The sequence below is a fragment of the Pipistrellus kuhlii genome, unplaced genomic scaffold, assembly GCF_014108245.1.
Source record: "Pipistrellus kuhlii isolate mPipKuh1 unplaced genomic scaffold, mPipKuh1.p scaffold_m20_p_18, whole genome shotgun sequence".
Lineage (NCBI taxonomy): Eukaryota > Metazoa > Chordata > Mammalia > Chiroptera > Vespertilionidae > Pipistrellus > Pipistrellus kuhlii.
Genome location: NW_023425493.1, coordinates 7,073,195 through 7,095,891, shown reverse-complemented (window position 1 = coordinate 7,095,891; position 22,697 = coordinate 7,073,195). Strand labels below are relative to the sequence as shown.

The following is a 22,697-nucleotide window of genomic DNA, read 5'->3' as shown; positions in this document are numbered from 1 at the left end:
ACTCACCTTTGCAGCCTCATTTGCATACCACACACCCTTTCTTGTCCGTTACCTCCTCTGAGCCTCACAACAACCCCGTGAGAGGCCTGTGACCCCCATTTCACTGACAAGGAACCTGAGGTTCCGAGAGATTACCTACCAGGAAAGCCAGACTAGAACCCAGGTTTCTAGAACGCTGGTTACTGCATGTCCCATCTCTCCCCGCCCCCCCCCCCCACCCCTTCTCTTCCACAGAAGGTGTCAACCGCTCCACTCCGATAACCTCCCATGCACCCAGGTGCTCCCCTAGGAGGTCAGGGGACATCCCTAGCCCCTAGCCCTGAGTGGTTTTTCTTTTTTCTTTTTCTTTTTTTAATATATTTCATTGATTTTTTACAAAGAGGAAAGTAGAGGGATAGAGAGTTAGAAACATCGATGAGAGCGAGACATCGATCAGCTGCCCCTGCACACCCCTGACTGGGGATGTGCCCACAACCAAGGTACATGCCCCTGACCGGAATCGAACCCGGGACCTTTCAGTCTGAAGGCTGACGCTCTATCCACTTAGCCTAACCGGTCTCGGCTTTTGCTGAATCCGAGTGGTTTTTCACTTTGAACTCTATCTCAAATCTCTTGCCAAACTGGCCACAGCCACCCTCGCACTCTAACCCCCCAGAATTCCACCCTCCCTCTCAGCCTGTCCCCCTGGCTTTCCATTCCCTCCTGCCTCCTCCAGGGAGGACAGGGGACAGGAGGGGAGACTGGAGGTTACAGGAGGGAGAGGGGAGGCTCCCACAGGAACCTCCGCTGGACCTGCAGGGCCCTGCACTCAGCTCTGCCAGCCGGGCTCCCGGGACACCAGCGACGTTGCGCAAAACTTGAGGAGGAGAGAGACAGCAGTACACAAGGGCGGGGGGAGAAAGGTTCGGCACAGGAAGCGTGTGTGGGAGAGGCAGCAGCGCAGTCCATCCCGATTTCCCCAAGCATGCCATTGTCCTTCGTCCCCAGGGAAACCTGTTGGTGAAGTCCTAGGTAGTCTCCTTCAACAAGGGGCCTCCTCGAGGTCACGGTGCCCATCCCCCTGCCTCTGGGCAGGCTGTACTCTCTGTTCCTTCTGAGCTGTCTGGCTGGATGGTATTTTGGGGCGGGGCTTCTGGAGGCACCAGGGGCCTTGGGGTGGGGATGGGGAGGGAGGCAAGGGGTCAAATCAATACACCGAATCCCAGCTGGGACTCCTGCCCTCGCACTCCCACCTCCTCTCTGCGTGGTGTCCAGCGGGGGTGACGGTGATGTCACCAGTGCAGGGTGCCAGCCATGTGCCGGGCGCCAAGCAAAACAGCCAGGGCGAGTGTGTGCATCATCGGCGCCCGGGAAGGAAGGCCACCGGCAGCAGTGAGTCCGGTGGAAGGACTGGAAAGGAGGAAGGGAGGCACCTTCTGGAGGGGGGCGGGGAAGCCCGGCATAAAACATAAAACGGCTGCAGCAAGGACTAGAGAGAGAAGCCCAAGGTTGGCACTGAGGAGGCATGTCCCTCACCCTCCCTCCCCTTGTCTGCTTCTCCCAAAGCCCGCACATGCCCCAGACATGAGCCAGCCCAGGCCCCGCTACGTGGTAGACAGAGCTGCGTACTCCCTCACCCTCTTCGACCATGAGTTCGAGAAGAAGGACCGGACGTACCCACTGGGAGAGAAGCTGCGCTATGCGTTCAGGTAACATGACCCAGCGCCCAGGCTCCTCCCCTCTGCTCCCCACCGACGTCTCTCCCGCACCAGGCGTGTGGCTCTCACACCAGCATCCCTCACACGGGGCTCGGGGGAAGCCCTGGGAGGGCTGGTGTGGAACCCTGAATGGAAGGTCCCATCATTTCAACTGTCCTGAGACCCCCCAGGGAGGATGGGGAGGAGGAGCAAAGACCACTCGCAGCTTCAGCGGGACCATCCCCAACCCCCTGCATGAGGTCTTCTTGCCATAAACTCAGCCCACTCAAGTGTTTCTTGAGTTCTTAAGAGAGCGATAGGCGGGTATGCTGCGGCACGGGGTGAGGGGCATCAGAGCCCTTTGCTGCAATGTCCTATCCCCTCCTTGTCAATAAACATCGGAAGCCACCATCACCCATGCTCTTTGCCCTCTTTCCCTCCTAGATTAAGGTGACCAGATCTTCCCGCTTTTGGCGGGACAGTCCAGATTTTTAACAATTTTTCCTGGGTCCTGCAGCATTTAAAAAAAAAAAGTCCTGATTTTTTTTTTTTTTTTGAAAGATTCTTTCCAAAAATCAGAACTTTTTTTAAATGCAGCGAGACACGGGAAAAATAGTTAAAAATCTGGACTGTCCCACCAAAAGCGGGATGATCTGGTCACCTTATCCTAGATGGTCCTTCCTTCTCCTGGTCCGGAGAGTGCCCAAAGGCGGCCCCTAAAGGGTACCTACCAGGATGTGGTCCCTCCAGCCTCTGGGCCATTTCCAGTGTCAGGTCCCTGGAAGTGGGGTGGTGGGTGGTGAAGCCTGGCCTCGAAGGTGGTGGTCTACACCCACACTCCAGGAGCCTGAGGCCACCGCTTCGCCTTCCCCCTTCCCAGGCTTCTGGCAGACGGCGCGCTGGCCGCTCCCAGGCCTCACTGTAGGCTGGCTTGCTCTTCCCCACTCCCTGATTCAGTTACCTGGATTGAGGTCACTGGCAGTGGCTGGAGTGGAGATGCAGGTGGAACTGGTTCAGACCAGGGGAATCACCCACTTCAGTTTTCACCAAAAGCCCGGGCCCAACCCTACCTCTCCTGAGAGGCTTCATCAGGGCCTGGGGTGCCTGGTGTTCAGGCTCTGCCCCCACAGCTGTGCTCCTCGGAGAGGTGGGCTCTGCCTTCCTCAGTGCCCAATGAATTCACGTTTGGATTGTTTCTGTGCTGGAGGGATGCGGGTATCTGCTGTTGTCCTAAAAGTTTGAGATGATGAAAACGATGAAGGGATGTAGGGAACTAAGAATTCTCATGAGGCTGGCATGGGAGCCTTAAACAGTGCCTGGCACACCAAAGGTGCTCCAATAAATATTTGTTGAATGAATGAATGAGTGAATGAATGAATGAATGTCAAGAAAGCTAATCCCTCTGCCCACTTCCTTCTTGCCTTCGGAGCCTCTGTATAGGTGTTTGGCATCACTTTCTAGCTCTTCTCTCAAGTTTCAGATTGCTTTGCTCAACCTAAGGCAGGCTTGCAAGTAAGGCTGGGCAGGTAGGCTGGGCAGGAATGAACCTTCAAGTGGGTTGTTTCTCTTTCCTTAGCCAGTTCTCTATTCACAAGTCCAGTTTTCCCTGCCACAAACAAGCCTGTGAGAGTTCCTGCAGGGATGTTTCTGTCCTGGGACAAGGCTTTAGAGATGCATTAAGCTACTTACCACCAGTCTGACTCCCATTCATCATCCCAGGGATGGGAGAAGCGTCCACCTGCCCCAGAGGGGATGAGGGAGTCAGATGTGGGTGGCGGTGCTTTTCCACCGAGTGTTGGTTCGGGTAGAAAGTCTACACGGACAATACAGGCTGCAAAGCATTTTCTGTGTGTGTTTCAGCCTTGGGTGAAATCCAGGGGACCCAGTGACAGGGAAACTATTGTTGAACCGCAGCAAAGAGCAAGAAAGGAGGCCTAATCAGAGCGGCCCAGTGAGTCATCCGCTGGGCCCTGGATATTTGAGTTCCCGCAACTGGCAAAAGCAAAGCAAATGCCTCCCACCCTCTTCCAGTCATCAATCCCCCAGCTGTCACCCTCCGGTTTGCAGGCCCTTGTTCTGACCGCTCCTACGTTTCTATGAAAGGGCCGCAAGGTGTTCAACAAACAGGGCAGGGACCAACTCTCCCACCCTGCACTCACCAATCAGTGAACAGCTCCCATCTTCCCTCCCAGAGGGCTTAGCAGGGGAACGAACTTGGCTTTGGAGTCACCGCACATGAAGGATGCTGGGTCCACGGGGCGCACACCCTGCAGCACAATGGAGCCGTCCTCTAGGAGAAGTTCTCAGAAAGATGGCAGCAGCCCCTACTCAGACTGAGTTGCTTTTGTTGTTGTTGTGTTTCTTTTTCTGTGCTGTTTGAGTTTTTACAGTGAGAACACAGTCACTTTCCATAAGAGAAAGGTTTAGCAACGCGCCTGTAACCTATTCCTTCTTTTTACCAAGAATACTTGGGGGGGAGTGGGGGAGAAAAGGATCCCGAGTCAGATCCCCTTGCAAACAATCCGGTAACTAGAGCTGTCGGCAAGCAAATGTATGGCATTCACTTGTAGAAAGATAATGGTAAGCCTAAATCTGTAAAATGTGTTTAGCAATACAAGGTGGGGCAAAAGTAGGGTTACAGTTCTGAGTACACAAAACACAGTTTATTCTTGTATTATTGTATTATTGTATTATTGTATTATTATTTCTCCATGCAAACAACTGTAAATACTTAATCTGCCACGATAGTTTATTGTATATACACTTGAACAGACTGAGTTTCCTTTTTTTTTTTTTTTTGTTTCCTTTTTAAAAAAATATTTTTTTATTAATTTTAGAGAAGAAGGAAGAGGGAGAGAGTGACAGAAACATCAATGAGAGAGAATCATTGATCAGCTGCCTCCTGCATGCCCCCACACTGGGGACTGAGCCCACAACCCAGGCATGTGCCCTTGACTGGAATCCTTGCAGGCCAGCACTCTAACCACTGAGCCAAACCAACTAGGGCATTTCTTTCTTTCTTTCTTTTTTTTCATTTCAGAGAGGAAGGGATAGGGAGAGAGAGGTAGAAACATCAATGGTGAGAAAGAATCATTGATTGGCTGCCTCCTGAACACCCCCTACCTGGGCATGTGTCCTGACCAGGAACTGAACCTGTGACCTAGTTCATAGGTCAACACTGGCTGAGCCAGACTGGGTTTCAATACCGGCTCATCCTTTCACTTATTCACTCACTCATTTATTCAACATATATTTACAAAGCACCCCAATGTAGTGCAGAAATGGCAAGAGAGCCAGACTTCTCACCATTGTGGGTTTGCTGTTTAGTGGGTGAGAGAGATGAAAAGCAAGTCATTAAACATGGGGCACTCATGGAGCTAAGAAGCCCAGACAAGGGTCCCAGGAACTCAGAGAAGCCTTTCCTGGAGATGGGCCAATTGAGATGGGCTGGACTTGACAACTCAGAAGGTTAAGCCACCAAGAAATCCATGCCTTTAAGCCAAGTCTTACAGATTTCCTAGCAGGCAGTATTCATCAGAAGGCCTCCAGCTCATGCACAGGATATGCTGGTGGTTCTCAAGAGAAAGTCCCTGCTTTTCCTTCTCAGTGTCTGGCCTACTGTCCAGTACGCGTGCTCATCACATTCTGAATGAATTTTGAATGAATGATGAGCAGCAACAGGATATTGTAATCCCACCCCAACTTGGAGGCGCCCAAGCCGGGGCAGCGCTGCCTGGACATCTGCCCATTTTCCCTCCAGATGTTCCCCAGCCAAGATCAAAACCGTGGTGTTTGGGCTGCTCCCTGTGCTCTCCTGGCTCCCCAAGTACAAAATCAAAGACTACATTGTCCCCGACCTGCTTGGTGGACTCAGCGGTGGATCCATCCAGGTGCCACAAGGTGAGGGGTCCTCTCAGCCAGGCCTGCTCCTCTCCACCCTCACCTTCTGTGGCCTCCGTGATCCCTGTGCCCCTGAGCCTTCACCCTCTCGTCCTCCGCAGGCATGGCATTTGCTCTTCTAGCCAACCTTCCGGCAGTCAACGGCCTCTACTCCTCCTTCTTCCCCCTCCTGACCTACTTCTTCCTGGGGGGTATACACCAGATGGTGCCAGGTAAGACCTCTCCCCTCCCAGCAGGCAGGAGGACGGGTGGGGTGAAAGGGGTTCGGGTGATTTTTCCATCTGCCTACTCCTCCAGTTGGTGCCGGTTGGTTCTCAAGGGACCATCACTGTGTCAGTCCCAGGTCCTCCGTGACCTTGGAGAAACCACTTAGCTTCTGCGAGCTCAGTCAGCATTACCTGTTCTGCCTTCCTTCCCGGAATGTGGGGGAGACTTGGTGCAGCAAGATAAACCGTGTGCCATAAAGTGCTCAACAGCCGTGAGAAATGACCTTCTAACCCCAGGCTGGTCCCAGCAGGCCACGGAGGGGGACTTTGGGAGTTCTCTGGTGCTAAGTGAGACAGAGAAAGGACCTGGTCACAAGGCCTGCTTCTGGGTCGGGTCCTGCTTGTATTTCCAAGCACACTTCCTCAGGCGTCCAGCAAAATAATATTAACAGCTAAGGTGAAACAGTAGATCATGGTCAGATATGCATGGTGTTATGCTGGAGAGCAGCCTGGAGGCCCTGGGGCTCCATCCCCTTGGAGGTCGGGAGCAATCCTGGGCCCCTTGATGGTTTCCATGGGTTTGATCCAAACCTCTAATTTTCGCTGGCTGGGTGGGCCACCACAGGTACCTTTGCTGTTATCAGTATCCTGGTGGGTAACATCTGTCTGCAGCTGGCCCCAGAGTCAAAGTTCCGGGTCTTCAACAATGCTACCAACCAGACCCATGTGGACATAGCAGCAATGGATGCTGAGAGGCTGCACGTGTCAGCAACACTAGCCTGCCTGACTGCCATCATCCAGGTGAGGAGCCGGCCAAATCCCTGCCATCAGACTACCCTGCCCCTGACTCAAAGACCCAGCTTTGATGTTAAAGCTGATTTAGGGCTCTACCTCCTCCGTCTTTCCCATTCTCAGGGCCCCCAAAGACTTTAAAAAGCCAGATGTCACCCCCAGTAGGTCCTTACGGCCAGCATCCACACCTGATAAAACTGTCCTGAGTTTGGACTATCTCAACACTCGTGTCTTCTCTCCACTCCCTTTCCAGTGTCTAGCCCTCTGCCAGCACAGTCCTCCTGTTTCCTGTCTTCTCTTATCCTCCACCAGCCTCCTCTGCTCCAAGCCATGGCATCACCTGCACTTCACAAATTTCTTTTTGCCACATGCAAAGGATTCTGCTGGGTTTTGTGAAGGAAAACACCGCCTGATAGAATGCAAGCGCAGGAAGCAACCTCAGAGGGCACCTTTCATGCCTTCATTCATTTAGTTAATGTTTCCTAGCTATTTCACTGTGCCAGGAACTTGGTTAGGCCCTGGGGATAAAAGATAAGTAAGAAAGAGGCCACGTTTTCCAGAAGCTCTCAGCCCGGCAGAGGAAATAGCCATGTCAACAGATAAATTTGTAGGCGGTGAGATAAGCAGCATAATAGAACTACGTACAAACCGCTGTGGGAACACCAAAAAGAGTTAGGAACGGCCTCTCCTCCAAGAGAAGAGGTAGGTCTTAAAGGATTACTAGAAGTGACCAGGAAGCAAAAGAATACAGCATGGAAGGTTGGTCCAGGCAGAGAAAAAGATCCCCCCAAGCACCGAGGCCTCCGAGAGGGTGAACTGACCAGGAATGGCAAAGCAAGGAGTGTAGTGGGACTGGAGGGCAGGGGGCCTTTGGGGACGGGCCAGAGAAGAGGCTAGAAAGGTAGGCATGGACCAGACAATGATGTTTGAGGTCTGTCCCCTAGGCAATGGCGTTAGGTCCAATTGGCAGTTGAAGGATCATTTGGGCTACGGAGAAGATGAGGAGGTGGGAGGTGGATTAGAATTAATCCTCTTGGGGACCATACAGAGAGCCAGGCAAGAGTGCTGAGGGCTGCCAAAACCAGTTTGACTCAGTGGATAGAGTGTCAGCCTGCAGACTGAGGGGTCCCAGGTTCAATTCTGGTCAAGGGCATGTAACTTGGTTGCGGGCACATCCCCCCTGGGGGGGTGCGGGGATGCAGGAGGCAGCTGATCGATGATTCTCTCTTATCGATGTTTCTAACTCTATCACTCTCTCTTCCTCTCTGTAAAAAATCAATAAAATATATATTTTTTTAAAAAGAGTGCTAAGGGCCTAGACCAGTGGTGGCCATGGAGAAAGCCACGGAGACGGGAGTGGACATGAGGAACATTTTGCCAGGAGCAAAATTAACTGGGCTCTGGTTGTAGATGGGATGTGGGAGGTGAGGGAGGGATGACTCCCAAGGTATTGTTTGGCCAACTGGGTGGATGGCAGAGTCATCCACGAACCAAGGAAACACTGAGGGAGGGCCAGTTTCACTCACGGGATGAGGAAACTGAAGACAGAGAGGTGGAGTGACAAAGAGGCCAGTGTCCTTAAGGAACCAAAATTCTGCTGGCACATTAAAAAGGAAGACAAGGTCACAAAGGACTCATTTCCCTAGGGCTGCTGCTCCCCAGAGCTGCCCAGAACTCCAGCCCTGGGTTTGGATCAGGCAAGTGTGGGAGCTGCTGACCCTCTTGGTCATTTCCCCCTCAGATGGGCCTGGGCTTCGTGCAGTTTGGCTTTGTGGCCATTTACCTCTCCGAGTCCTTCATCCGGGGTTTCATGACGGCTGCCGGCCTGCAGATCCTGATCTCGGTGCTCAAGTACATCTTTGGACTGACCATCCCTTCCTACACAGGCCCAGGGTCCATCGTCTTTGTGAGTCTAGAATAGTGCCCTGCAAATGGGGAGGAGCTCATTACAACAGCCAAGTTCACTGTTGTGAGCTTCTTATCATGGGATGCTCCCGAGCAAGGGCCGGCTGACCCGATGTTAGGAGAGGACGCTGAGGGGGTTCTCACATTGGGAGGGAGGGTCAAACACATGACCTTGAAGGTTCAATGAGGTTCCCTGTGGTTAATCACTGTAGAAAAGGAGTGGTACTAAGTTCCCTGTTCCACTGGCTGGGAAGTCCTTCCTTATGTCTAGTTTCTACCCTCTTCCTTTAACTTGGACTCTTTCTGGAGGAAGAGAAAGGGAATCAGCATCCCTGACCCAGCATGAGCTCCTGCTATGCCCTTTGGGAGAGGGTGGTGGGAAATAGCATTGTGTTCCTGATCAGGTTCACACCCAGATTCTGGACTCTCTACTGAGAGCCAAATTTTTTTGACTCTGATAAGAGGCTAGAAAGGTAGGCATGGACTAGACAATGATGTTTGAGGTCTGTCCCCTAGGCAATGGCTTCAGGTCCGATTGGCAGTTGAAGGATCATTTGGGCTACAAAGAAGATGAGGAGTGGGAGGTGGATTAGAATCAATCCTGTTGATTAGAATCAATTCTAATATTTGGATTCTGCTTGGGTGCCTCCATGAATACTGATGATATCCCTTCACGGGGTCAGCCATCCAGGAGTGCGGGTGGTGGGGGAAGAAGCAGTGGGAGCCCATAGGCATGATGCTCTCTCCACCAGACCTTCATTGACATTTGCAAAAACCTCCCCCACACCAACATCGCCTCGCTCATCTTCGCCCTCATTAGTGGCGTCTTCCTGGTGCTGGTGAAGGAGCTCAACGCTCGCTACATGCACAAGATCCGCTTCCCCATCCCTACAGAGATGATTGTGGTAAGACCTCAACCGGGACTGGGTGTTGAGGGCCAGATCAGAGAGGCTAGGAGAAGAGACATCCAGGTCCAGCCAGGGCCAGGGCGCCCCTCCCCAGTCTCACCCCCCTCCACTGTCAGCCAGTAGAGCAAGAAGTCAGAGATGAATCCCTCCCACCTCCCTGAATATGGCCCCACTCTTCCTGTTCCCTTGGAGTCGTCTCCACTCAAAGAGGCAGGCAAGTGAGATTTGGGTTCCCCAGAGAAAAGGGAGGCTTGAGAGAAACCTTTGCACTCACCCCAACTTTAAACCAATCCCCATTCTCCACTTTGGGGTTTGCAGGTGGTGGTGGCAACAGCTATCTCTGGGGGCTGTAAGATGCCCCAAAAGTATCACATGCAGATCGTGGGGGAGATCCAACATGGGTGAGTCCAGGGAGGGCTGGAAAGCCTGATGCCAACCCCACAGCACTCCCCACCAAGGCCTGGGCTCAGAGGCTGAGCTGAGATGAACTCTATGAAAGTGCATCCTAAACCCTATGACACTGCCCAGCTATGGACCGCGACTATGACTTATTACGGAGAAGAGCCACACGAGGGGCCAATGCTGGCTGTTTTATGAACGGCGAGTCTTAACTGGCACACTCCCCCCGGAAGTCTCAGTCAGTGGGGCTATTAAAGCAGTGCCTCCCTGATCAGCCCTTATCTGGCTCTTCACCCTGTTCTAATGCATTGGCTCTTTTTATCCACGTGGACAGGAAGCTGTTAGGATGAACCAAATTCGTTAAGCATCCACTCTGTGCCAGGCAGCCCTCTGGGTCCTGGGAGGGGCCGTTCAGAGCTGGGCTGCAGAACTGCAGCAGGTGGGGTGGGGGGTTCTCACAACACAGGGGGCTGGTGAGAGTAAAGAGTCCAGAATCTGGGTGTTAACCAACGAGGCCCTGCCAATTACTGGCTCTGAGACCTTGGACAAGCCCTGTCCTCTAAGCCTCGGATTCCTACTTTGTCAATGGGAGTGATGGCCCTCCGGCATTGTACTGAGGACTCAGGCTGAAAGGGTAACCACGTGAGACCCTGGCATACAGTGGGGCCCTGCTGCTCCCTGTGAGCTGCTGAAGGACTCGGTGCCCTCCCTCTCCTCACACCCTTGGGCCCTGCCTCCCCTCTGGCTCCTTGGCAGGTTCCCTACTCCTGTGTTGCCTGTGGTTTCACAGTGGAAGGACATGGTTGGCACAGCCTTCTCCCTGGCCATCGTGGGCTATGTCATCAACCTGGCTATGGGTCGGACCCTGGCTAGCAAGCATGGCTATGACGTGGATCCTAACCAGGTAGGTCCTGCTACCCCCGGTAAGACTGAACAGGACAGGCCGGGGCCCACAGAGCCCTGGGAAAAGATAACTTGGGGCTCTGGACCGAGGTAAGGAAAGCTGCCTGCCAGTGGCGAGGGGGTATGACCCCAAGAGCTGACCTCTGCTTAATTGGGTGTGTATGGCTTTAGAGTAGTAGGTCATATCTTGGGTCCAAGATCCAGCTTGCATGGCCGACTCGGTGTGGTCCACCCTGCTACCCCATGCCCACATCTCCATCCCTAATCCCGCCCTTGTCCCACAGGAGATGATTGCCCTGGGCTGCAGCAACTTCTTTGGCTCCTTCTTTAAAATCCACGTCATTTGCTGTGCTCTCTCCGTCACTCTGGCTGTGGATGGAGCTGGAGGGAAATCCCAGGTGAGCGCTGGGCCAGGGAGGAGGATGGGGAACCGAACAGTTGCCCCAGAGCCGTGGTCGGCAAACTGCGGCTCGCGAGCCACATGCGGCTCTTTGGCCCCTTGAGTGTGGCTCTTCCACAAAATACCATGGCCTGGGAGAATCTATTTTGAAGAAGTGGTATTAGACGAAGTTTAAGTTTTAAAATTTTGGCTCTCAAAAGAAATTTCAAACATTGTGCTGTTGATAGTTGGCTCTGTTGACTAATGAGTTTGCCGACCACTGCCCCAGAGGATCCCAGAAACCTGCAAGCCGGGCCAGCTGCTTCTCCCGCCTTCCTCTCCATTCCCTGGTCTCCATTCCACCAAAGGCATCTATTGGAAACCAATCGGAAGCAACACTCCCTCCTCCCAACTCTTTCTCTGAATAGGTGGCAAGCCTGTGTGTGTCTCTGGTGGTGATGATCACCATGCTGGTCCTGGGGTCCTATCTATACCCTCTCCCCAAGGTAAGAGCCCAGCAGGAGAACAGAGGCCAGCAAAAGACTCCAGGAAAAGCAACTCCTAAGAGTCATGTGGCAGGTTACAAAGTGTTGTCATTGTCACACTTTGGCCTAATCACAGCCTGTGCAGTAGACAACACAGGTTTACTCTTCCCAGTTTACAGGCTAGGGAAACTGAGGCTGAGAGTGTCTAAGTGATGTGCCAGTGGCGGTACAGCTCACAAGTTCAGGGCTGGTCCCAGACTCCAGCCTCCAAACCTCAGGAATGAGTCCCTAGTCAGTTGACAAGTACCCATGAGCCCTAGCATAGGAAGGCTCTAGGCATGGGCCACGGGTGTGAGAGAAGAGGGGAGGGGTGAAGAGGAGGCCAGGATGGGTCCCATGGCTCTAGCTCCTGTGCTCTCCAATCCTAAACCTGGGTGCAGAGATTTGGGGGTTCTGGGGAAGAAGTGTTCTGAGCTTCAGCTCTGCCCTGCCAGGCTCCAGGGTCAGGTGTGTTCGTAGGAAGGGCAGGGAGAAGGGGACACCCCAGTGACAGGAACAATGTTCTGCTTCCCTAGTCTGTGCTGGGAGCCCTGATAGCTGTCAACCTCAAGAACTCCCTCAAGCAACTCGCCGACCCCTACTACCTGTGGAGGAAGAGCAAGCTGGACTGTGTAGGTACCAGGTGGCCTCTGTGTACCTGTCTGAGCCCTGTCCCTTCTCCTATGAATGATCTTTCTGGTTAGCTGCTTCAGAACTGGCATCGCCAGGTGCTACGAACTCAGGTTTTAGAGAGACACCCTGTGCTCAAATCCTAACACAGACATTCACAGGCTCTATAGTCAATAGCAAGTCTCTTAACCTCTCTGCGTCTCAGCTTCCTCATCTGTGATATGGATATTTCTTGCTCTCCCCCATCCCCAGGGTTGCTTAGGAGGAAGAAATTAGACAATACAAGAAGGGAGCACATTGTCCAAACTGTATCTGTACTCAATAAAACTTAGCTATTTATTTTTTTTTGATTCATCGTTCAAAAAAAAAAAAAAAAAAAAAACACAGAAGAAATCATGTTGTTGTTTAAAAAAAAAAAAAATAGAACATAAAGCCAGCAGAGCCTTAAGCAAGTTACTAGACTTCTCTGGAGTTCTGTTTCCTCATGCATATGGGGGTGACAGTAAAGGCTGCGTCACACACTGGTTCTGAAGATTAAATGAGATCACAGTGGGAAAGCACCGTGTAACCGTAGAGCTCTACAATCTGACTTACGTTGCAGTGAGTCATGTTCTCCACTGGACAATAGGGAGGAGGCTAACATGTATTGGAGACACTGTGTTATCCCCACTTAAGCCCCACCGTAACCTATGAGAGAGGATTTCCTCATCTTCTTCTGAGATGAGGAAACCAAGGCTCAGAGAGGTTAAATAATTCGTCAAAGGCCACAGAGGTAGTAAATGGTGGAGTCAGGATTGGAACTCCAAGTGCTGGACGCCAAACGTCTGGGCTGGGCTGTCTCCTACAGGAGCCAGAGAAGTGAGTGACCCACCTGGCTACGTAGTAGACAGGTGAGTGAGTGGTGAGGAAAGGAGAAAACTGATGTACCAATTCCCAGCCCATGGATTTGCTTTTACCCCATCCCAACCGTCCCTGGCTCTGGCAATTAATCCTGAATATTCATAGGGCTCTGGGTTCCCATCTGTTCCTCACAATTCTCTATGGAAATTGGGTAGATTTATTCTCTTTTGAGCTGTTTGGGGAACTTTAAAAGAACATAGGGGCCAACAATCAACACTGAATCCAATTCTACCAGGCCCCCAGGCCATCAGGCCAGGAAGCATCTGTAAGCCCGTGTTGGGCATTCCCAGCTTACTGGTAGATGGACAAAGGTACTCATGCCTTTCAATCACCCATTGGGTGCCCATCACTAGGCTGGGATCTCTCTGTTTCTTAACTCATTCATCCTTTCATGAAGCAGGTGTTATAGCTCCCCCTTTGTGGATTAGGCATCTAAGGCTCACATAGCCAGAAGTGGGAGAACGAAACTTGGAACTCAGGATTGACACAAGACTCTTGCTCTTATCATTATGCCCTCAAAGACCTGGGTGTGCTGGGCTTGTCTATTAAAAACAAGACAAGACCAGGGCAGGGGGCCACACTCAATCTGAGAGGAAGGGACAAATGTCACCAAAGCATTAAACGGTGCAAAACTGGCATGAAAGTGGAAGGGTGGGTCTGGGTTGTGCTGGCAGAGGACGATCATGTCAAATCCAGGAAGACTTCCTGGAAGAGGCAGTTTTCTTCCCAGGTCTGCTTTCATATCTCTTTCCTCACAGTGTGTCTGGGTGGTGAGCTTCCTCTCCTCCTTCTTCTTGAGCCTGCCTTACGGTGTGGCAGTGGGTGTCGCCTTCTCCATCCTCGTTGTGGTCTTCCAGACCCAGTTGTAAGTAACAGCCCCTCCCCAAAGACACAATGGGGATTGAGGGGGCGACCCTGAGCCAGCTCACCAACCCTGCTGCCTCTGGGCCTGGCACAGGAGGTGCTGCCAGGCCTCAGGAGAGCCCAACCCAGCCAGGACTGTGGGCACAGGCTAGGCTGCCTGACTTCCCATATCCTGGGAACCCCAGAGGAAGCCATTATGGTCTTGGAGGGCCGGGGGCTGGAGAAAGGAGGGGTAGATCAGGTGGGTAAGACTCGGTGTCCTTCTGAAGGCACCAGACACCAGAACACATGGGACCCCACCCAGGAGCATATGAGGCCAGAGGACAGATATCGTGTCCTTCCTATAAAGAGATTCAATAGAACATTCCAGAGTGTCCAGGCCAGGGTAAGAAGGATGCTAAATGTTAGGGAAACCCTACCTTCACCTCTTGAGGACTAAAGACCAGGAAGTGACATTAGGGCCACTTAAGCTTGTCACCATGTGTACCTCCATTCCTTCTCTCCCACTAAGCCCCAGTCCGGGAGCTATGTCAAGGGCCTGTCATCCCTCTGGTTACAGTTCAGCCACCAGACATGCATCCCGGTGCCGAAGGACAAACACGGCAAGCCCAGGGATGCAGAAGGAACCCTGCCTCTGCTCCAGCCCCCAGCCCCAGCATCCCTCCAGGCCCGTTGGCTGTTAGCATTCACTTACGTTTTTTCTTCTTCTTCATCATCCAGTCGAAATGGCTACACTTTGGCCCAGGTCATGGACACGGACATTTATGTGAATCCCAAGACCTACAATAGGGTGTGTAATCCAAGCCTGTGAACTTCCTCTTTTGCCCTACCTCCCCCCCGTCCCCATATAAAAGGGATAGGGATTTTTTAAATAAAACATCAATAAAGACATTTCTGCTACTTAAACTCAGCCTCCCGGTCACAGGTCCGGGAAATCCAGGGGATTAAGATTGTCACTTACTGCTCTCCTCTCTACTTCGCCAACTCAGAGATCTTCAGGCAAAAAGTCATTGCCAAGGTAAGTCTCAGCCCTTCGGTGACCAGAAAGGCTGGGCAGAGAGTGATCCGAAGGTGGAAGGAAGGGGCTGGGAGCCAAGGGCAGGCCTCCTTCAAAGAGGGCAGAGGTCACGCCTGCTGTTGACTCTTTCCCCACAGACGGGCGTGGACGCCCAGAAAGTGCTGCTGGCCAAGCAAAAATACCTCAAGAAGCAGGAGAGGGGGAGAGCAATGCCCACACAACAGAGGAAGTCTCTATTTATGAAAACCAAGGTGAACTGAGGCCAGGGCCAGCCATGGTCTCTCCTGCCTTCTCTGATCTTGCACCCTGGGGCCCCTCCCCACCCCCCCAGTGCCCTTCCAGGCAAAGACAGAAGTCTCCGTGGACATTGCTTGGTGGCCATTGACCGTTCTTATCCGTGGGTGAGGGGAGACCAGCTCCCATGTCCCCCCATGCTGTGTTTAACATAGGATATGAACCATGGACTTATGAACAACCTGGGGGGTGGAGGGGAGCAGCAGTGAATTTCCTAGGGTACCCAGCCAACTCAGAACAGCGTGGTGGAGATGCATGTGGGAGAAAGAGGCAGGCATGGAAAAATGCAAAAAAAAGAGATCAGTTGCATGGAAAATGCAAAAAAAGAGCTCAGTTCTTCCCAAAGGCTCCCTCCCAGAATGAAGTAGGCAGTAGCTTCGGTGCCTCTCCTGGAGGGATCCTCCAACTTTGTCTGGGTCATGAGACACCGTGCTGCAGGCCCTGCCCAAGGATGGGCCTTTGGGGGATGCCTCTCCCATGAGGTTTTCGGAGTTTGTATTCACCAGGATCAAGCGCAGTGATTCTCCTTCGCCCTCAGGCTCCCCTGGCCCTGCTTGAGCTGCAGCAAAGTCTAGTTCGGTTGGCTGACCTCCCACCCCCTCCCTCCAGACTGTCTCCCTGCAGGAACTCCAGCAGGACTTTGAGAACCCCTCCCCGACCGACCCCAACAACAACCAGACGCCAGCGAACGGTGCCAGCAGCAGCGGCGTGTCCTATATCACCTTCAGCCCCGACAGCCCCCCAGCTTCCCGCTGCGAGCCACCAGCCCCTGCCGAGACCCCCCGTGAGCCCACTGACACGCTGGCCAGCGTCCCGCCCTTCGTCACCTTCCACACCCTCATCCTCGACATGAGTGGGGTCAGCTTTGTGGACTTAATGGGCATCAAAGCCTTGGCCAAGGTGAGGCCCTTGTGCACAGGGAGCACAAGTCACCCCCATGCACACCCATACTCTCGCTTTGCTTGAAGCGTTCATTCTGACAAGCTGAGGGAGGATGCATACCAATAGGACTGAAGGGCCCGAAGGGTACCTTTCTCCCAGATGTGGCCAGGACAAGGGGCTCTGTGCAGAGTGGGCCCAGACAGCCCAAGACAAGGAATGGGTGGCTGGAGAGGGAGACCAGAGGTCCAGGCCCCCCTGTCGCACCCCCCCCCCACAGCACCCCTCTCTAGCAGAGGCCATCACAAGCTCCCTCGCCTGCCACAGGGACCCACCCCAGGGTCCTCTGAGCGGAGTCCAGCTTGGCCCTGGTTCATGGTCTGCTGCTCCTTCCCACACTCACCCACACACTCTAGCATCAGCCAGTCCCGGCCAGCTGAGGAGGGAAGAAATAACACCAGCGCCCCACATCCTTGGGCCAAACAGGCTGCCCACAGGGCACCTTGAATACATGTGTTCACCTGACTGCTTCTCAGCAACCCCCTCCAAGGGCTGAGTCAGCCAACCTCAGAGCTGGCTCAGATCCAGGAGAGCATAGTATTGATATAAGGGCTGACATCACCACTGGCCAGGTACCCCAAAAGCTCGTCCCAGCTCGGAGCTCAGCCTGCTTCCCTGGCCTGGATCTGAAATCCAGGTGGGCCTTGGCTGCCACCCTTGCCTCCCCAGGCCTTGGGTCTCCCTTGCAGCTTCTGCCTGAAGCCACAATGTGGGGAAGGAGGTGGAGTCTGGGAACCTAAGCTACTGAGAGGAAAGCTCTGGTCCCATCAGAAGGGGCCGTGGTGACTTTAAGTGCCCGCCTCCTTGGCAAAGCCCCACTTCCTCCCTGCCTTTCAGAGAAGCCTCGAGCCAACACTCCAGCGAGAAGTGGTGTGTGCTTTGCTGCTATTTTTATCTTCCGCTGCGGGGCTCTCAGGATTGCTTATTTGCTTGGCTTCCCCTCTGAAATGGGTTCTGCGAATCACTTTGGAGATCCACTCAGAACATTCCTTTCCTTTTATCGCCCCTACCCCGGTGCTTCTAGCTGAGCTCCACCTATGGGAAGATCGGTGTGAAGGTCTTCTTGGTGAACATCCATGGTAAGAGAAGGCATTTAGGAGGTTGAAAGACTGGCAAGCGGGTGAGGTGGGAACAAACAGGTTGGAGGGATGCTGAACAAGGAAGGGGGTGGAAATGAGAGCACCCATATAGTCCCCCAAACTCCTGCCTGCTCAGGAAGGCTTGAGACACAAGTCAGAAGAGACTGTGGCCATGTTGTGTAAACACCCTAGGGATCTCAATAGCAGAGTGGGAGATGATGGAGTTAAGAAAAGATAACTGGGATTCTAATTTGCCATGTATCCTTGGCCAAGTCACTTTATCTGTCTAAGGATCAATTGTCACCTGTCTAAATATATAAAAGCCTAAGTAACCAAATGACCAGATGACCACTCAACCGGTCGCCAAGACGCACACTGACCACCAGGGGGAAGACGCTCATCATAGGAGCTGCCCCCTGGTGGTCAGTGCACTCCCATAGCCAACCTCTCGTGTCCCTGTTGGGCCCGATTACCCCCCATGCATGAATTCGTACACCGATCCTCTGATGTAAAATAAGGAGGTTGACTAGATGAATTTGGGGTTCTTCTCTAAATCTGAAAGTCCATGAATAATAAATGAAACATATATCATTACTACTGGGGGAATACAGATATGCAGTTTTATATGCATGCAATCTCCACAGGACACATATACACAGCCGGAGGGCATACCCACACGGCAGTGGACTTTCTCATCCTTAGCACACAGGGACATGAGCACACAGCACGTGCACACAGACACACAAGAGCATGTGAAGAGACACCTACTCGCACACCCTGCTTCCCACCAAGGGTCAGAGCCCTTCCGGGGGCGGCCTGTCCACCTTCAGAACTGGCCTGAGCATGTCCCAGCCCTGGGAGAGGGCGTCTGCGATGGCAGTGATGTGCGTGGGCCATATGCTCCAGAGTCAGAGCCAGAGGTTCCTGCCCCCTCACGGACACTCCTCAGGAAATCAGCTCCGAGATCCGGGAGGGGTAGGAGCTCCACCACACACGGACGTTGCAGGAAAGTCCTGGGTCAGCAGGAGGAAGGAAGGGCCCTCAGAAGACAGACCTGGCAGCAACCTCCTCAGGAACTACTTTCGCCTTTCCCTCTCAATGGCCACAAAGTACCGACTCCCTGAATCAAACTGCTTCCTTCTGCCCTGGGTTGGAGGCTCAGCATCCTCAAGCTCACGTTGCCCTCTGCTGTCCCAAACTGATATTGCAAGGTCAATGCCACAGCCCTCAGAGGCCAAGAGAGTGACCTCCGGGCCTCTCTCTCCTATCCTTTCACCAACGCCCCCTCCACCCCCAGGTCCAATCCACACTGACTGTTACGTTCTGAAGGTGGTCTTCTCCTCCCTCCAGCTCAGGTGTACAATGACATTAGCCATGGAGGCGTCTTTGAAGATGGGTGTCTAGAGCACAACCACGTCTTTCCCAGCATTCACGACGCGGTCCTCTTTGCCCAGGCGAATGCCAGAGAAGTGGCCCCAGCACCTGACTTCCAAGGGGTAAGGCCCGGGCACCTACGGGGTCCTAGGTCCCAGGACACGGAAATAGCAGGACCAGGGGGCATGAGAACGAGCACAGGAAAAGTTTGGTGTGCCAAAACCAATTCTGAATCTGTTTCCTTACCTGTAGAATGGACACCCAAAACTAACATTGCGTACCTCAATGCGTTTTTCTTTTCTTTTTCTTTTTTTGCTTTAGGAATAACTGATAGCTATATCTTTTACGTCACTTGAAAGTGCTTTGTATATGGTAAAATCTTTTATTAATATTAATGTTCGGCCCTGGCCAGGTGGCTTTGCTGGTTGAGTGTCCTCCCATGAACCGGGAGGTTGCTGGTTGGATTCCTGGTCGGGGCATGTGCCCAGGTTGTAGGCTTGATCCTCAGTAGGAGTTGTGCAGGAGACAGCTGATTGGTGTTTCTCATCACTGTTTCTCTCTCTCTCTCTCTCTCTCTCTCTCTCTCTCTCTCTCTCTCTCTCTACCTCTCTCTCAAAAACAAAAATTAAAATATTAATGTTCAGATAAGAACAAAAACAAAAAAAGAAAGATGAAAAAAATTAGTGTCCAGTCAGACAAACACCCAATTCAGCTATGTCCCATGTTCTGGCATTGCTCACCTCTCCTCCTCCTTCAGCTAGAAGAGATTTGGAGGGGGGAGAGGGTAAGCCTGCCTCTTTAAATTTAACAGAGCTTGCAGATTTTCGGCTGATGATGAAGAAACTAGATTTGAATTTTATCTCAGTTTCTTGACATCTAATTTACTATCTCAGTAAGTGGTATGCAAATGAGCTACAAATAACACTGTAGAATTAAAAAAAAAAAAAAAAAAAAGCTGGGGAGGCAGAAAAAGCCCACCCAGGCCTTCTCTGCAACCTCCACCTCCCAGAGTCCCCTCCCAGCTCAGCCCGTCCTCGGCCACCCAATACTCTGTGTCTCAGCCCTTGATAAAACTGGGCCCTATCCATCTTGGGATCATAGCAAAGCCTTTTCTGGCCCCAGAGCAACAATGTGCTCTTTGCTTTAAGAAACTGATGAAGGTGAAGCCATCTGTCCCAGGTACTGAAAGGCTGCCCAGCAATACACAAGACCTTGGCTCCCACCCTCGACATGTAGACAGAAACTATGCAGCGCAGTTAATGAGCCTTGTCCACACAGCAAAAAAGATCTTTATCATTTGTTATAGTACAAATAATGTCCAGTTATTACAGTTTATGTCTTTAAAATAATTTATATTATATGTTGTGCCACGCCAGCCCGGCCAAGGGAGAATCTGAGTGGCGGCGGTGAAGGATTGAGAAAAGACAGACAAGAGAATGAAGGCTGGGTCTCGGTGGGACACTGCTCTCTCTGACGGAGAGCTAGAGACAGCACCACAAACTACAAGCTGTGTCTTTATTGTATACCAGATGCCAAGAGGCAAAATGAGGGTGTGGGCAAGATCTTTACAACATTCCCGTGGGTTTCAATCCCACTCAATTACATGCACCTGATCAAGCTTTGTTTCCTTGCAGCCTCACTCAAGCACGTGGGGCCACGTGTTTGGACCATAGGTTCAAGCTTACAGCCATAGCTGTTGGCTATACTTGTGCTGGGAGGGCTGTGCCCTCTCATCAGTCCAAGGCTTGAACCTGTCCAAACACTGTAGCCGCTCTCCACAATATGTAATATGTTTACATATTACGGAATATATTCATCTCTATAAATCACACCACCCCCTTTTCAACAGCACGATGAGTAGAAAAGCCAGCAAAGCGAGTTTGGTGAGGAAACTTCAGATTCTCTGAAGTCAGGCAGCTGGCCATTTGTCAGTGTAAGCTAAGTACACTCTCCCTGCCTTTAAAATGCCCGCAGAGGGCAGCCTCTGGTATAGGCAGAACGGGGCTCTGTTTTGTAAGCAGGTGAGGGAGGGGAGAAAAGGTGCAGGAGAGCAGCTGTGCATCCGAGCACATGGTGCCACCGAAAACCTGCCTTTCGCCGAAACCGGTTTGGCTCAGTGGTAGAGCGTCGGTCTGTGAACTGAAAGGTCCCGGGTTTGATTCCGGTCAAGGGCATGTATGTTGGATGCGGGCACATCCCCAGTAGGGGGTGTGCAGGAGGTGGCTGGTCGATGCTTCTCTCTCGTTGACGTTTCTGGCTCTCTATCTCTCTCCCTTCCTCTCTGTAAAAAATCAATAAAATATATTTTTAAAAGAAAAAAGAGAGAGAAAGAAAAGAAAGAAAGAAGCCTGCCTTTCGCACCAGGCTGTGTGGCTGTCACGGAGCTCACCCTGCACCAGGCTGTGTGTGTAGTTCGGTCACGGAGCTCACCCTGCACCAGGCTGTGTGGTTCTGTCACGGAGCTCGTTCTGTACCGCTTTTTCCCTCTAGACTCCAGTGGACCCTGAGATCTCCTTATACGATTCGGAGGAGGAGAGCCCCAGCTACTGGGACTTAGAGCAGGTGAGCGGGGGGGGGGGGGGGGGGGGGGGGCGGCGGGAGGTGGAGGGCAGGGGAAGGAAGGAGACCCTCTCAAATCCAAGGTGTTCAATGGGCTCTCTCACCTCCAGGCCAGAACAGTCATCTTGAAGTTAACAAAGTGTCTTTCTCATCTTTCTTTTAATAGCAGGTCTTAATTCTTCTCACTCCCTGAAAGGCAGGGGGGGGGGGGGGGCGGGAAGGGAGGAAGAGAGAAGAGTACTGGATCTAGTCCTAGAGAACTAATATCTATTCTTAACTCTCCAACACATCACTCACGTGGTCCTGGGCAAGCCACATAACAACACCAGGCCCCGGTTTTTATCATTACAAAGTCCCCTCCACCTCACAAGATTAGCAGGGGATTCATTTGTTCCTTCATTAACTCAACGGGTGTTTGCGGAGTGCTTACTGCTTGCCTATCCAGTTTCAGGGTGGGCATACAGCTGTGAACAAAATGAAGACCCCTGTCTTAGGAAACATATTGTGGTAGGGCCAGATGAATTCTAAGGGTGCAGATTCTAGTGGGACCAATATTATCCCGTGTGGACAGGCCTTAAAAGCTAAGAGCTATGCAGGTGGGAGGGGTTATCCCCTCGGGGCCTTCTGTTCCTGATACCCTGAATTAAAAGAAACCAGATAGAAATAGCATCTCACTTCATGCTTCTTCCCAGTCTTCACGGGCTTGAATTCCATGGCCCTCTGAGCACACCTCTGGGAGTGTCGATGGCATGCAGGAGACATTGAGACATACAGCCAGAGCCAGGAAGCTTTGGCAGGCTGCTTTCTAGGTCCCTTGGAATCTCCAGCATGTTCCAAACTGATGGGAAGGACCAAAATAGTTTATCAGCTAGAAAGGACTACAGAGCTTGTCTGATCTCAGCCCTAAGCCACTCTGAACCCAACGCAGAGCTCCAGAATCTAACGCAGCTCCTCTCCTCCCCTCTCCTCCCCGGCAGGAGATGTTCGGGGGCATGTTTCACACAGAGACTCTGACGGCCCTGTGAGGCCCAGCAGGTCCCAGGCTGCCTCCAGAGCGCATGGCACCTGGGACTTCATGAAGGATGAGCCTGGGATCACAGCAGATGGCAGAGAGAGGACAGCACCTCCACTAGGATGTCGGCTCCTCTCTATTCTCCTCCTCCTCCTTCTCCTCCTCCTCCTCCTTCTCCTTCTCCTCCTCCTCCTTTCTCGTCACCCTGCCTCCCTCCTGGCATCTCTAGAGCGAGCCAGTCTCAGAAGCAGGGAAAGCTGCTGCTAACCCTCGTGATCCTGGCCAGCAAGCGTCCTGTTTGCTCTCCATGGCAGCTGACCAGAGGCCCTGACTTACTGGACTGGAAGCATGAACCAAGAACAGGAGGGAACGTGTGAATGCTGACCTGGAGTGAAAGCTTCAAGAGTGTCCCTTGGCATGCATGGCTTAGTATCAA

The 22,697-nt window shown here is 52.4% G+C and overlaps 1 protein-coding gene across 1 annotated transcript; it reads left to right on the top strand.

The window, feature by feature from the left end:
- Nucleotides 1–1,525: 1,525 nt before the first annotated feature.
- On the top strand, nt 1,526–22,431 carry SLC26A9 (solute carrier family 26 member 9). Its single transcript, XM_036442682.2, has 20 exons — nt 1,526–1,688; nt 5,437–5,576; nt 5,678–5,788; nt 6,408–6,583; nt 8,316–8,480; nt 9,232–9,384; nt 9,706–9,788; nt 10,543–10,690; nt 10,974–11,087; nt 11,497–11,574; nt 12,129–12,224; nt 13,881–13,987; nt 14,707–14,776; nt 14,912–15,004; nt 15,142–15,255; nt 15,908–16,198; nt 17,262–17,316; nt 18,667–18,812; nt 21,181–21,252; nt 22,227–22,431. The coding sequence occupies exons 1-20, from the start codon at nt 1,564–1,566 to the stop codon at nt 22,272–22,274; spliced, it is 2,385 nt and encodes a 794-aa protein (XP_036298575.1). The 5' UTR covers nt 1,526–1,563; the 3' UTR covers nt 22,275–22,431.
- The last annotated feature ends 266 nt before the right edge of the window (nt 22,432–22,697 follow it).

Coding starts and splice junctions, on each gene's coding strand:
- SLC26A9 (XM_036442682.2), top strand. CDS start 1,564: ATGAGCCAGCCCAGGCCCCGCTACGTGGTAGACAGAGCTGCGTACTCC. Junction 13,988..14,706: donor GTGGTCTTCCAGACCCAGTT/GTAAGTAACAGC, acceptor TTCATCATCCAG/TCGAAATGGCTACACTTTGG. Junction 15,005..15,141: donor GGCAAAAAGTCATTGCCAAG/GTAAGTCTCAGC, acceptor CTTTCCCCACAG/ACGGGCGTGGACGCCCAGAA.